This window comes from Neoarius graeffei, chromosome 20 (assembly GCF_027579695.1).
Source record: "Neoarius graeffei isolate fNeoGra1 chromosome 20, fNeoGra1.pri, whole genome shotgun sequence".
Lineage (NCBI taxonomy): Eukaryota > Metazoa > Chordata > Actinopteri > Siluriformes > Ariidae > Neoarius > Neoarius graeffei.
Genome location: NC_083588.1, coordinates 37279829 through 37295344, shown reverse-complemented (window position 1 = coordinate 37295344; position 15516 = coordinate 37279829). Strand labels below are relative to the sequence as shown.

The 15516-nt window shown below is 41.9% G+C and overlaps 1 protein-coding gene across 4 annotated transcripts in view; it reads left to right on the top strand.

Moving 5' to 3' along the window:
• arhgap17b (Rho GTPase activating protein 17b) overlaps positions 1 to 15516 on the top strand; it is an 89754-nt gene that overhangs the window by 43036 nt on the left and 31202 nt on the right. For all 4 annotated transcript variants that reach the window (XM_060901629.1, XM_060901632.1, XM_060901630.1 and 1 more), the window contains exons 3-4: positions 12464 to 12568; positions 14386 to 14462. In XM_060901629.1, the coding sequence (XP_060757612.1) occupies positions 12464 to 12568; positions 14386 to 14462 (182 nt within the window). The remainder of the gene's footprint in view (positions 1 to 12463; positions 12569 to 14385; positions 14463 to 15516) is intronic.

The window sequence follows — 15516 nt, the reverse complement described above, 5'->3', positions numbered from 1 at the left end:
TGTCAAACTTGGCAAGCAAACTCTTTACAAGACCCTTATTGGGGCGCTTGCCATGGGCGACAATGTTCGAAATTTTGCCCCTTTTTCTTGGACTGCCACCGCTTCTGAGAACCAGAAGCCCAGATCCAGGCGGGCCTCGGGGCCTCTATAGCGCCCCCTAACGTGTTGTGATTTTTGCCTCTCGCATTAAGGTGCCTGGTTGCCATGTAGTTTGTAGTAGTGGCATGCCCTTTGGTACGCATATGTCTCTCACTAAGCCGGACAAAAATGTAATGCCAATGCATTAGCCACGCCCAACAGGAAGTGAGGTAATTTCACTTTTGTGCAAAATGCATGGCCACGAAGACGGCGCAACTCCTCCTAGACCGTTCATAGTAATGTCACCAAAATTGATACACATCATCTACAGACATGGCTGACAAAAGTTACTAAATACGTTTCACGTTGGATAAACCGTTCAGAAGTTCTACGTCAATCAATTTTCAATGCAAAATTTTACATGCTTAAAAATTCATAACAAATCTTCTAATTGCTCAAAACTGCTCATACTTCACACGCACATCACTCATTGGGCTTCTGACATGTTACCCAATTTCTGTGATATTTCGCCACTGGGGGCGCTATTTTTGGGCAAAAAATCCTATCTTTCCTCAAATTTGGTCACACTTCACGGCCACCCTCTTACTACCTCCCATGTCATGTATACCACATTTTGGGAATTTTCGTCCATGGGGGGCGCTGTTTTTGGCCGACGCCGTTGCTCCAAAACGGCTTTTTGGTTAATAACTCCATAATGCTTTTCCTTCACACCATTACCTTGTGATAGTACGTTGCTGTTGTAGACACTTATTTTTCCAACTCATAATCGCTCATGTACAGCATAGCGCCACCTACTGACATGGGAAAAACCAAAAAATTTATTCTTCAAAAATCTATATCTCATCTTCTATTTACTCAATTGTCATCAAACTTCATACGCAAACTCTTCATAGCTCACCTGACATGTACGCCAAATTTTGTGCACTTTCGCCCCTGGGGGTGCTTATTATGGCAAAAATGATATTGCAGCTTCTGATTTGTCAAACTTGGCAAGCAAGCTCTTTACAAGACCCTTATTGGGGCGCTTGCCATGGTCGACAATGCACGAAATTTGGCTCCTTTTTCTTAGACTGCCACCGCTACTGAGAACCAGAAGCCCAGATCCAGGCAGGCCTCAGGGCCTCTATAGCGCCCCCTAACGTGTTGTGATTTTTGCCTCTCGCATTAAGGTGCCTGCTTGGCATATAGTTTCTAGTTAGGGCCCGAGCCCTATGGGCGAAGGCCCTATTGTTCTTGTAAGAGTTCACTATTATTATTAGGGCCCGAGCCCTATAGGGCGAAGGCCCTATTGTTCTTGTAAGAGTTCACTATTATTATTCTTCTTTATTTTTCTCCGCTGTTGGGCCATTTTCGGGGCGCTTGCCATGGGCGAAAACGCGCGAAATTTGGCGCCACTTCCGAGAATTGCCACCGCTACTCAGAACCAAAAGCCCACACTTGGCCGGGGCTCAGGGCCTCTATAGCGCCCCCTAAGTCATTGTGATTTTGGCCTCCCGCATTAAGGTGCCTGGTTGCCATATAGTTTGTAGTAGTGGCATGCCATTTGGTATGCATATGTATCTCACTAAGCCGGACAAAAATGTAATGCCAATGCATTAGCCACGCCCAACAGGAAGTGAGGTAATTTCACTTTTGTGTGAAATGCATGGCCACGAAGACGGCGCAACTCCTCCTAGACCGTTCATAGGAATGTCACCAAAATTGATAGACATCATCTACAGACATGGCTGACAAAAGTTACTAAATACGTTTCACGTAGGATAAACCGTTCAGAAGTTATACGTCAATCAATTTTCACTTCAAAATTTTACATGCTAAAAAATTCATAACAAATCTTCTAATTGCTCAACACTGCTCATACTTCACACGCTAATCACTCATTGGGCTTCTGACATGTTACCCAATTTCTGTGATATTTCGCCACTGGGGGCGCTATTTTTGGGCAAAAAATCCAATCTTTCCTCAAATTTGGTCAAACTTCACGGCCACCCTCTTACTACCTCCCATGTCATGTATACCACATTTTGGGAATTTTCGTCCATGGGGGGCGCTGTTTTTGGCCGACGCAATTTCTCCAAAACGGGTTTTTGGTAAATTATTCCAAAATGCTTTTCCTTTACACCACTACCTTGTGATAGTGCGTTGCTGTTGTGGACACTTATTTTTCCATCTCATAATCACTCATGTACAGCATAGCGCCACCTACTGACATGGGAAAAACCAAAACATTTATTCTTCAAAAATCTATATCTCATCTTCTGTTTACTCAATTGTCATCAAACTTCATACGCAAACTCTTCATAGCTCACCTGGCATGTACGCCAAATTTTGTGCACTTTCGCCCCTGGGGGTGCGGGTTATGGCAGAAATGATATTGCAGCTTCTGATTTGTCAAACTTGGCAAGCAAACTCTTTACAAGACCCTTTTTGGGGCGCTTGCCATGGTCGACATCGCACGAAATTTGGCTCCTTTTTCTTAGACTCCCACCGCTACTGAGAACCAGAAGCCCAGATCCAGGCGGGCCTCAGGGCCTCTATAGCGCCCCCTAACTCATTGTGATTTTGGCCTCCCACATTAAGGTGCCTGGTTGCCATGTAGTTTGTAGTAGTGGCATGCCATTTGGTACGCATATGTATCTCACTAATCCGGACAAAAATGTAATGCCAATGCATTAGCCACGCCCAACAGGAAGTAAGGTAATTTCACTTTTGTGCGAAATGCATGGCCACGAAAACGGCGCAACTCCTCCTAGACCGTTCATAGGAATGTCACCAAAATTGATACACATCATCTACAGACATGGCTGACAAAAGTTCCTAAATACGTTTCACGTAGAATAAACCGTTCAGAAGTTATACGTCAATCAATTTTCAATGCAAAATTTTACATGCTTAAAAATTCATAACATATCTTCAAATTGCTCAAAACTGCTCATACTTCACACGCAAATCACTCATTGGGCATCTGACATGCTACCCAATTTCTGTGATATTTCGCCACTGGGGGCGCTATTTTTGGGCAAAAAATCCAATCTTTCCTCAAATTTGGTCAAACTTCACGGCCACCCTCTTACTACCTCCCATGTCATGTACACCTCATTTTGGGAATTTTCGTCCATGGGGGGCGCTGTTTTTGGCCAACGCAATTGCTCCAAAACAGGTTTTTGGTAAATAATTCCATAATGCTTCTCCTTCACACCACTACCTTGTGATAGTACGTTGCTGTTGTAGACACTTATTTCTCCAACTAATAATCGCTCATGTGCAGCATAGCGCCACCTACTGACATGGGAGAAACCATAAAATTTATTCTTCAAAAATCAATATCTCATCTTCTATTTTCTCAATCTTGATCAAACTTGATACGCACACTCGTAACAGGTCACCTGACATATGTGCCAAATTTTGTGAACTTTTGCCACTGGGGGCGCTGTTTTCAGGCAACAATTTATATCTCGGCTTCTGATTGGTCAAACTTGATCAAACTTTACAAAACAACTCTTCATAGGTCCCTTGACATGTATACCAAATTTGGTGAACTTTCACCACTGGGGGCGCTCATTGCGCTGTAGCAGTTGCAGGAGAGGTGTTTACAATCATGAGGCACCAGGAGTATGTTGTTTTGGTTGCCTTAAACACACATGACTTGTGGACCACTGGGGGCGCTCATTGCACTGTAGCAGTTGCAGGAGAGGTGTTTACAATCATGAGGCACCAGGAGTATGTTGTTTTGGTTGCCTTAAACACACATGACTTGTGGGGAATGGGTAGGCAGTCGGGAGCAAGTGTTGTAGCATAGCGCCACCTACTGACATGGGAGAAACCAAAAAATTTATTCTTCAAAAATCAATATCTCATCTTCTATTTTCTCAATCTTGATCAAACTTGATACGCACACTCTTAACAGGTCACCTGACATATGTGCCAAATTTTGTGAACTTTTGCCACTGGGGGCGCTGTTTTCAGGCAACAATTTATATCTCGGCTTCTGATTGGTCAAACTTGATCAAACTTTACAAAACAACTCTTCATAGGTCCCTTGACATGTATACCAAATTTGGTGAACTTTCACCACTGGGGGCGCTCATTGCGCTGTAGCAGTTGCAGGAGAGGTGTTTACAATCATGAGGCACCAGGAGTATGTTGTTTTGGTTGCCTTAAACACACATGACTTGTGGACCACTGGGGGCGCTCATTGCACTGTATCAGTTGCAGGAGAGGTGTTTACAATCATGAGGCACCAGGAGTATGTTGTTTTGGTTGCCTTAAACACACATGACTTGTGGACCACTGGGGGCGCTCATTGCACTGTAGCAGTTGCAGGAGAGCTCTTTACAATCATGAGGCACCAGGAGTATGTTGTTTTGGTTGCCTTAAACACACATGACTTGTGGGGAATGGGTAGGCAGTCGGGAGCAAGTGTTGTAGCGTTACATACAGACTAATAGATGTCTAACAGAAGACAATCCTATGTAGCTATAGCTTGGTGACTGATGAGGTAAATACATTAATTTGGTTGGGAAGCCATGGCATAAAATGTTCTGTCCATGACAACATCTCAGCGCACCGTGTACTCTGTGTCCAATTCTGTGCTTTGTCACCATTGTGGGAGTAATGTCTCTTGCCAAAGAAGCTGTGGAAGGTATTTCGCGGGGACGCATGCCCCCGCCCCCCTTGGCCGCTGGCGCGAGGGCCCGTCGAGGCCGCTTGCGGCTTTAATTATTCTTCCGTCTTCTTCTTCTTCTTCTTCCGTCTTCTTCTTCTTCTTTATTTTTCTCCGCTGTTGGGCCATTTTCGGGGCACTTGCCATGGGCGAAAACGCACGAAATTTGGCACCAGTTCCGAGAATTGCCACCGCTACTCAGAACCAAAAGCCCAAACTTGGCCGGGACTCAGGGCCTCTATAGCGCCCCCTAAGTCGTTGTGATTTTGGTCTCCCGCATTACGGTGCCTGGTTGCCATGTAGTTTGTAGTAGTGGCATGCCATTTGGTACGCATATGTATCTCACTAAGCCGGACAAAAATGTAATGCCAATGCATTAGCCACGCCCAACAGGAAGTGAGGTAATTTCACTTTTGTGCGAAATGCATGGCCACGAAGACGGCGGAACTCCTCCTAGACCGTTCATAGGAATGTCACCAAAATTGATACACATCATCTACAGACATGGCTGACAAAAGTTACTAAATACGTTTCACGTAGGATAAACCGTTCAGAAGTTATACGTCAATCAATTTTCGATGCAAAATTTTACATGCTTAAAAATTCATAACAAATCTTCTAATTGCTCAAAACTGCTCATACTTCACACGCAAATCACTCATTGGGCTTCTGACATGTTACCCACTTTCTGTGATATTTCGCCACTGGGGGCGCTATTTTTTGGCAAAAAATCCAATCTTTCCTCAAATTTGGTCAAACTTCACGGCCACCCTCTTACTACCTCCCATGTCATGTATACCACATTTTGGGAATTTTCGTCCATGGGGGGCGCTGTTTTTGGCCGACGCAATTGCTCCAAAACGGGTTTTTGGTAAATAATTCCATAATGCTTTCCCTTCACACCACTACCTTGTGATAGTACGTTGCTGTTGTAGACACTTTTTTTTCCAACTCATAATCGCTCATGTACAGCATAGCGCCACCTACTGACATGAGAAAAACCAAAAAATTTATTCTTCAAAAATCTATATCTCATCTTCTATTTACTCAATTGTCATCAAACTTCATACGCAAACTCTTCATAGCTCACCTGACATATACGCCAAATTTTGTGCACTTTCGCCCCTGGGGGTGCTGGTTATGGCAGCAATGCTATTGCAGCTTCTGATTTGTCAAACTTGGCAAGCAAACTCTTTACAAGACCCTTACTGGGGCGCTTGCCATGGTCGACAACGCACGAAATTTGGCTCCTTTTTCTTTGACTGCCACCGCTACTGAGAACCAGAAGCCCAGATCCAGGCGGGCCTCAGGGCCTCTATAGTGCCCCCTTTGTCGTTGTGATTTTGGCCTCCCGCATAAAGGTGCCTGGTTGCCATGTAGTTTGTAGTAGTGGCATGCCATTTGGTAGGCATATGTATCTCACTAAGCCGGACAAAAATGTAATGCCAATGCATTAGCCACGCCCAACAGGAAGTGAGGTAATTTCACTTTTGTGCGAAATGCATGGCCACGAAGACGGCGCAACTCCTCCTAGGCCGTTCATAGGAATGTCACCAAAATTGATAGACATCATCTACAGACATGGCTGACAAAAGTTCCTAAATACGTTTCATGTAGGATAAGCCGTTCAGAAGTTATACGTCAATCAATTTTCAATGCACAATTTTACATGCTTAAAAATTCATAACAAATCTTCTAATTGCTCAAAACTGCTCATACTTCACACGCAAATCACTCATTGGGCTTCTGACATGTTACCCAATTTCTGTGATATTTCGCCACTGGGGGCGCTATTTTTGGGCAAAAAATCCAATCTTTCCTCAAATTTGGTCAAACTTCACGGCCACCCTCGTACTACCTCCCATGTCATGTATACCACATTTTGGGAATTTCCGTCCATGGGGGGCGCTGTTTTTGGCCGACGCAATTGCTCCAAAACGGGTTTTTGGTAAACAATTCCATAATGCTTTTCCTTCACACCACTACCTTGTGATAGTACGTTGCTGTTGTAGACACTTATTTTTCCAACTCATTATCGCTCATGTACAGCATAGCGCCACCTACTGACATGGGAAAAACCAAAACATTTATTCTTCAAAAATCAATATCTCATCTTCTATTTACTCAATCTTGATCAACCTTGATACGCACACTCTTAACAGGTCACCTGACATATCTCCCAAATTTTGTGAACTTTTGCCACTGGGGGCGCTGTTTTCAGGCAACAATTTATATCTCGGCTTCTGATTGGTCAAACTTGATCAAGCTTGACACAACAACTCTTCATAGGTCCCTTGACATGTATACCAAATTTGGTTAACTTTCACCACTGGGGGCGCTCATTGCGCTGTAGCAGTTGCAGGAGAGGTGTTTACAATCATGAGGCACCAGGAGTATGTTGTTTTGGTTGCCTTAAACACATGACTTGGGGAATGGGTTGGCAGTCGGGAGCAAGTGTTGTAGCGTTACATACAGACTAATAGATGTCTAACAGAAGACAATCCTATGTAGCTATAGCTTGGTGACTGATGAGGTAAATACATTAATTTGGTTGGGAAGCCATGGCATAAAATTTTCTGTCCATGACAACATCTCAGCGCACCGTGTACTCTGTGTCCAATTCTGTGCTTTGTCGCCATTGTGGGAGTAATGTCTCTTGCCGAAGAAGCTGTGGAAGGTATTTCGCGGGGACGCATGCCCCCGCCCCCCTTGGCCGCTGGCGCGAGGGCCCGTCGAGGCCGCTTGCGGCTTTAATTATTATTATTATTATTATTATTGTCTTGTTTAGTGTGCCGCTCGCAGAGGGAGGTGCCTGTAAATTTTGACAGGGCTAGGACCTTTGGTGGCCAAATTATGAATTTTTAAAGTTGGGCCTGTGGGGCCCCATTTCACAGGCCGTGCTACGACATAATGTATTCGCCCAGTGTAACATTTGGAAGAAAATTAGAAGTAGATTACACCCATATCTTTACAATTTTTCATGGGCCATCCGGTTTGATGCTTTTGAAATACAGACGAACAAATGCGAAAATTACCGGTAAATATCCGCTGGTCCAGCTTTATTTCCCATGCTGCCATTGTAAAAGAGCTCGGGCCCAGAGAAGGTGGTAGTGTTTCTAAATGTATAAGGTTTTAACTTGCATTTATGGAAGCAGTGACAAACTGTTCACAGATGATAGTTTTCGGAAGTGTTCCTGAGCCCATGCAGCAATTTCCACTTCAGAATTGTGTTCGTTTTTAATGCAGTGCCACCGGAGGGCCTGAAGATCATGGGCATATAGCGTTGGTTTTCGGCCTTGTCCTTTGCATACAGAGATTTCTTCGGATTCTCTGACTCTTTTAGTGATATTATGTCCCGTAGATGATGTGATTGTAGAATATTATTCTTAAATTGTTGCACTATTTGCTCGCACAGTTTTTCACAGTTGGTGAACCCCTCCCCTTCTTTACTCCCCCATCTTGACTCAGCCTCTCTGGGATGCTTAATGTATACCCAGTCATGTTACTGACCTATTTCCATTGAACTAGTTGTTGCCAATTAATTGACCAATTAGGTTTTTTTTTTAACATTACACAAATTTTCCAGTCTTGTTGCCCCGTCCCAAATTTATTGAAATGTACTACTAGCATTAAATTCTAAATGAGCATATATTTTACAAAGAACAAAAAGTTTCTCAGTTTCAGTATTTGATGTGTTGTCTTTGGACTATTTTCAATGAAATATCGGGTTTCCATGATCTGCAAATCATCACATTCTGTTTTAATTTACAGTTTACACAGCATCCCAACATTTTTGGAAATGGGGTTGTATAATAGCTTGACAATTAGCTGATTTCTTACATGTTAAATCAATCTATTTTGCACTGCATGAGAAATAAAAGCAGAACACAATCATTATAAAAATGTCATTTTCAGTATCAGTTCCGCTAATGCTTTTCTGAAACAGCATGTTTGATTACTGGTAAGAGGAGTTCTCCTATGTGTGTATACAAGCTGGCTAAACCTTGCAAACCTTTGCAGTTCTCATGCCAACTATATTTGTGCAAAAACTAGCTTTTTTTGTCACTCACTTGTTAAAGGAGGATAGAAAACATGCAGCAGAGCGAACACTGTGAGCGAAGTCTCCTGGTAGCCGTGTGCATTAGACACCCACTGTATGAGGTCCCCTGACAGGCAAGAAGGCCTGGAGTCAATTTGGGTTCTCCGTGAGTATGGAGAAAAGGAAGACTTAAGTTGTCATCATTTGTCTGGGTGCAAGATGAATTTTTACAGATACATTATTTTTCTGGCGTACCAACTGCATGGAACGGCTGGAGGTTGGAGGCTTTGAGAAGCACTGAGTTGCCAGTCAAAATGAGGAGAACGAGACATGCAAACATCCTGCAAAGCCTGCATACTGTATTTATAAGGGAGAGAGAGGTGAAGCAAAAACGAAACAGCAGTCAAACTCAACTCTGATACTGTCAGAAATAGTTCTGCATTTCTTCTCGCAGCACATACCATATTATCGTAAACAGACTTTGTATTTTAAGTGGAGGTGAAACATAATTTACTGTCGGCTTTTGAAGGAGTATTTCCGACAGGCAAGCCATGTTTGATAATTTCTTTTAAATACTCAGCATTAGGAATAGCATTTTCTTGAAAATACTGACCGAGGCCTCTGGGTCGAGGTCAGTATTTTCAAGGCCGAGGTCACGGTATTTCATGATATGGACCGACCTTAAGCTGGTAAATAATATATTTATTTTTTTCTTTACCAAATTCTAACAGAAAATGAGAGCGCCCGAAAGGGAAACCATATTTAGAACAAACCTGCTCCAAGCTCGTTTTTGGCTTTCTCCTGAAATGTTTTCTTTTATTTCGTCTTCATCAGGGTAGTAAAACTCGCTTTCGCTGTGAACACTGTTGTTATCGCTATCCATTCTGTAAAATTAATGCTATTATATTGAGAAATGTGAAAATAAATGTCGACAAAAAATTGCCACTATGTTTGTTGTTGTTGTGAACGAGCGAGTCGCCAAAGGTCCGTAACCGGGGTCTGTATCATAGGATTCCGGACCGCTTGCGAGCCAATCGGAGCGCACGATTTGATGGAACCCGGACCATGAAAAAATAATGAAAAGTATTGTACTCGCAGTATATGTTTTATTCTATCCACATTCACTGGATACGAGCATTCATGTTCATCTGATTGGCTACTCTACTACTAGGCTATCAGCTTATATACTGTGAGTAGAGAAAAGCAAAATGGTGGAGCGTTTTGCTGAACCAACCGAGGACGAAATAAAAACTCTACTCAAAAACAACCCCCCCCCAAAAAAAAATTTAAAAAAGTAACAAAATATGGAATAAAAGTATTTGATGGTAAGAACGTCTTTTTTTTCAAGAATTATTATTATAGCATTTTTCACAAATTGTTACTGTCATTTCGCCAGTTTGTTTACATTCTAAGTGGAAATGATTTTGTCGGATGTTTTGTATAAATTTTTTATTTATCGAATTTGCAAAATAAAAATGCTCTGTTTCTCAAACTCCAGTGAATGTGGATAGAATAAAACAGTTATCCCACTCAATCTCGTCGTACGTGGCTTATAGCCAACTCAGCGATACACACCTTGTCGGCTGTCAGCTCATGTACGACTTGATTTCGTGGAATAACTTAAATATGAGTATGTCTTTTGGCACATGTCAGTATCATTACCGAAATGAGTAACCTGCTTCGTATTAATTGGTCAGGGTGTTGCAGATCATTTTATTCATCTCTGTTTATGTGTCACGGGTATAAATAGCAGCCATGAAAAGCTGACACGTGCACGTTCATGCAGTTAGGCTACTAGACTCGTTCTTTATAAAATGTACGAGCTGATTTTAAATTAGGTGCATTAGCTAGCTACATTAGTTACCTTGGATTGAGCAATTCGGTGGACAAAGGTTTTGCTTCACTTCACAAAAGCCGTTCTATATAGTTGTAAGTCTCATCTCCTCTCATTATCTCTAGCCACTTTATCCTGTTCTACAGGGTCACAGGCAAGCTGGAGCCTATACCCTGGACAAGTCGCCAGGTCATCACAGGGCTGACACAGACAACCATTCACACTCACATTCACACCTACGGTCAATTTAGAGTCACCAGTTAACCTAACCTGCATGTCTTTGGACTGTGGGGGAAACCGGAGCACCCGGAGGAAACCCACGCGGACACGGGGAGAACATGCAAACTCCACACAGAAAGGCCCTCGCCGGCCACGGGGTTCGAACCCAGAACCTTCTTGCTGTGAGGCGACAGCGCTAACCACTACACCACCGTGCCGCCCATAGCTGTAAGTAAAGTACGTTTTTGATTTCATTGCATTAGAATCCCTCGCTGTCAGTGACTGATCAATCCTGATCCTGGTAAAACTTGAAGGCTTCAAAGTATTTTTGCACTAAAATGGCCATTTGCACACAAATGCACAATGTCATTTTGCACCTGTCTTTGTCCTGTCATTTATGTTGTTCATTGTACTTAGATACAGTAACTACATGTTTAGATAGCTAAATGTTTACTTTGATTGCTATATATAGAGTGATTTCTGTACCTTGTGTTGTTTTTTGTTCTATTTCCTTATAAATGCACCATTGGGAGCCTGAGGGAAACGGTACTTCAGTGCACTGTGTGATTACATATGGATGTATTGACAATAACGCAATCTTGAATCTGATTGCTTTGATTGCCATCGTTAATCATTATATATGTCCAGATCACTGTCATTTCATGTTGTCTGTTCATTATCGCAACAATTAAGCTTACATCACGTGGTCTCATGTGGTACTGGACATTGGTGTGGGAAGATTATTTTAAGTTTACCCGGCTACTATTTGAGGAATTACGATATTTCAGTGAGCATTATGTCAGACCAAAACCGGTTGTGGTATCAGTGCATGCTTACTCAGCAGACTGTGTTGCCTACTTGTACAGTTAGCATGCAGCAGTGTTTTACTTTATAGAAAACTGTGACTCTCAACTGGTGGGTTAAAGAAAAATCAAAATTCTGATGGTGTTCCTTTAAAAATTAAACAGCCTCTGGGATTTCCTGATTACAGTTTGTGTCTGAGACTTGTCATTGTTAGCTTCTATTACATGAATAAAAAGAATAATGTTTTATGATGAAATCTTGCTGAACATACATGGAAATTGTGTCCTGATGCCCTACGTCTAGCTGGAGTCTCATCACATCGCTCCTGTGGAGGACGGCCCCATATGGACAGTTATCTGCTCTGGACACTTACAGTAATGCTTTTATGGTTGAGGACTACAGTTGACTTGCTAACTTTAGGACTGCAGTTGTCATGAACAGTTTTGCACTCAAGTTTCCATCAATGAAGAGTTATGATATCAACGAAATGTTAAAACTGTTAAAAATGTTATAATCACGTTGTCTGTTCTCACCCAAATGAGGATGGGTTCCCTTTTGAGTCTGGTTCCTCTCAAGCTTTCTTCCTCACTTCATTTGAGGGAGTTTTTCCTTGCCACCATCACCACAGGCTTGCTCATTGGGGATAGATTAGGGATAAAATTAGCTCATGTTTAAAGTCTTTAAAATTCTGTAAAGCTGCTTTGCGACAATGTCTATTGTTAAAATCGCTATAAAAATAAACTTGACTTGACATTACAATGAATGCAATAATTTCTGATCATTAATCCAGCTTTGCTGTTTACAGATTGAGCGCCGCATGGAGATTGTGAGGCTGGTCTCACATAATGCGCACAAAAAGATGGTGTCATGTCTGCAAGGCCATGTTGGAACAGATGTGGAAAAGAGACATGTGAGTCCTCGTCCTTTTTGGGTTCGCAACTACAATTTAGACACACTGCACTAACAATGTGACATGGTACATACAGTTAGGTCCATAAATGTTTGGACAGAGACAACATTTTTCTAATTTTGGTTCTGTACATTACCACAATGAATTTTGATCAAAACAATTCAGATGCAGTTGAAGTTCAGACTTTCAGCTTTAATTCAGTGGGTTGAACAAAATGATTGCATAAAAATGTGACGAACTAAAGCATTTTTAAACACAATCCCTTCATTTCAGGGGCTCAGAAGTAACTGGACAAATTAAATAATTGTAAATAAAATGTTCATTTCTAACACTTGGTTGAAAACCCTTTGTTGGCAATGACTGCCTGAAGTCTTGAACTCATGGACATCACCAGACGCTGTGTTTCCTCCTTTTTAATGCTCTGCCAGGCCTTTACTGCAGCGGTTTTCAGTTGCTGTTTGTTTGTGGGCCTTTCTGTCTGAAGTTTAGTCTTTAACAAGTGAGATGCATGCTCAATTGGGTTGAGATCAGGTGACTGACTTGACCATTCAAGAATATTCCACTTCTTTGCTTTAATAAACTCCTGGGTTGCTTTGGCTTTATGTTTTGGGTCATTGTCCATCTGTATTATGAAACGCCGACCAATCAGTTTGGCTGCATTTGGCTGGATTTGAGCACACAGTATGTCTCTGAATACCTCAGAGTTCATCCGGCTGCTTCTGTCCTGTGTCACATCATCAATAAACACTAGTGACCCAGTGCCACTGGCAGCCATGCATGCCCAAGCCATTACACTGCCTCCGCCGTGTTTTACAGATGTGGTATGCTTTGGATTATGAGCTGTACCACGCCTTCGCCATACTTTTTTCTTGCCATCATTCTGGTAGAGGTTGATCTTGGTTTCATCTGTCCAAAGAATGTTCTTCCAGAACTGTGCTGGCTTTTTTAGATGTTTTTTAGCAAAGTCCAATCTAGCCTTTTTATTCTTGAGGCTTATGAGTGGCTTGCACTGTGCAGTGAACCCTCTGTATTTACTTTCATGCAGTCTTCTCTTTATGGTAGATTTGGATATTGATATGCCTACGTCCTGGAGAGTGTTGTTCACTTGGTTGGCTGTTGTGAAGGGGTTTCTCTTCACCATGGAAATTATTCTGCGATCATCCACCACTGTTGTCGTCTGTGGGCGTCCAGGTCTTTTTGCACTGATGAGTTCACCAGTTCTTTCTTTCTTTCTTTCTTTCTTTCTTTCTTTCTTTCTTTCTTTCTTTCTTTCTTTCTTTCTTTCTTTCTTTCTTTCTTTCTTTCTTTCTTTCTTTCTCAGGATGTACCAAACTGTAGATTTTGCCACTCCTAATATTGTAGCAATTTCTCAGATGTTTTTTTTTCTGTTTTCGCAGCTTAAGGATGGCTTGTTTTACCTGCATGGAGAGCTCTTTTGACCGCATGTTTTCTTCACAGCAAAATCTTCCAAATGCAAACGCCACACCTCAAATCAACTCCAGGCCTTTTATCTGCTTAATTGAGAATGAGATAATGAAGGAATTGCCCACACCTGCCCATGAAATAGCCTTTGAGTCAATTGTCCAATTACTTTTGGTCCCTTTAAAAACAGGGTGGCACATGTTAAGGAGCTGAAACTCCTAAACCCTTCATCCAATTTTAATGTGGATACGCTCAAATGAAAGCTGAAAGTCTGGACTTTATGTCCATGTCCATTATATAACTATAACTTGAATGTTTCAGTAAACAGGTAAAAAAACAAAATTTGTGTCAGTGTCCAAATATATATGGACCTAACTGTATTTGTTCCACTTTAGAAAAAGTTGCCTCTGATGGGCCTCTCTCAGGCTATGGTGGATGGAGGGAGTCAGTTAGGAGAAGAGTGCATGATTGGGTGAGTTCACCTGCATTCTGATCCATGCAACATCCAGGCCAGCACTTGTCATTCAAGAGAATTCATATTAAGAGAAGCTCATGCTAGGGTTTTGTTAACTGATTACAAAGGGATTGCTTTATATTCACCTCATTCACTGTAGACCCATATGAAAAGCGCTGAAGGAAATTCCTTAGCTTACATGACAGGAAGAAAAATAAAGTGGATGACAGTGTTTCTTTTTAGCATATTGGAGATGACGCAAAGACAAATTTCGTGCTTTTAGACATGGTTAAACTGGTGTACGTAGGGCTGCATGACACTGGGTAACATATTTTGCTCAGTGTTGAAAAACTGATTATTGTTCAGGAATCATTGAGGAACAAAACACAAATAGCATTATATATTATAAACCTAACTCAAAATAAGAATTTGTGACAGTAATCAATTGTGGGTCTGCAACCAAATTAAAAATGAAAGCATTATCTTGGCAAAGAAAATATCTTGAACATAGAAAGATTCATGTATTATTCCTTTTTATTAGATTGTTTTTTTTAAACAAATACAAGTTTAGTAAGCCTATTTCTAGATATCTTTACTCGTTTTTGCAGATATCTATGCTTATCCAAAATATTTCCACTTACTAAAATGCCATTTTTTGCAGTGATTTAATGCACCACAGCAAAAAAATATGTAAAGTTATCCTTGTTTAAACTGCACCATGTTTTATGTTTACTTAGCACGCCAGTGATCATGACTAAAATACAGTGAATGGTGCATGTCTCGTGTTTCAGGGGACTGATTAATGACAGTCTCGTTAGTGGTGATTTTATATATAAAATAAGACCCCGGGGCAGACCCAGGACACGCTGGAGAGATTACATCTCTCAGCTGGCCTGGGAACGCCTCGGTATTCCCGCGGCAGAGCTGGTGGGTGGCTGGGGAGAGGGAAGTCTGGGCTGCTCTGCTTGGGCTGCTACCCCCACGACCCGGACCCAGATAAGCGGCAGAAAGTGTGTGTGTGTGTGTGTGTGTGTGTGTGTGTGTGTGTGTGTGTGTAAACAATGAAATGGCA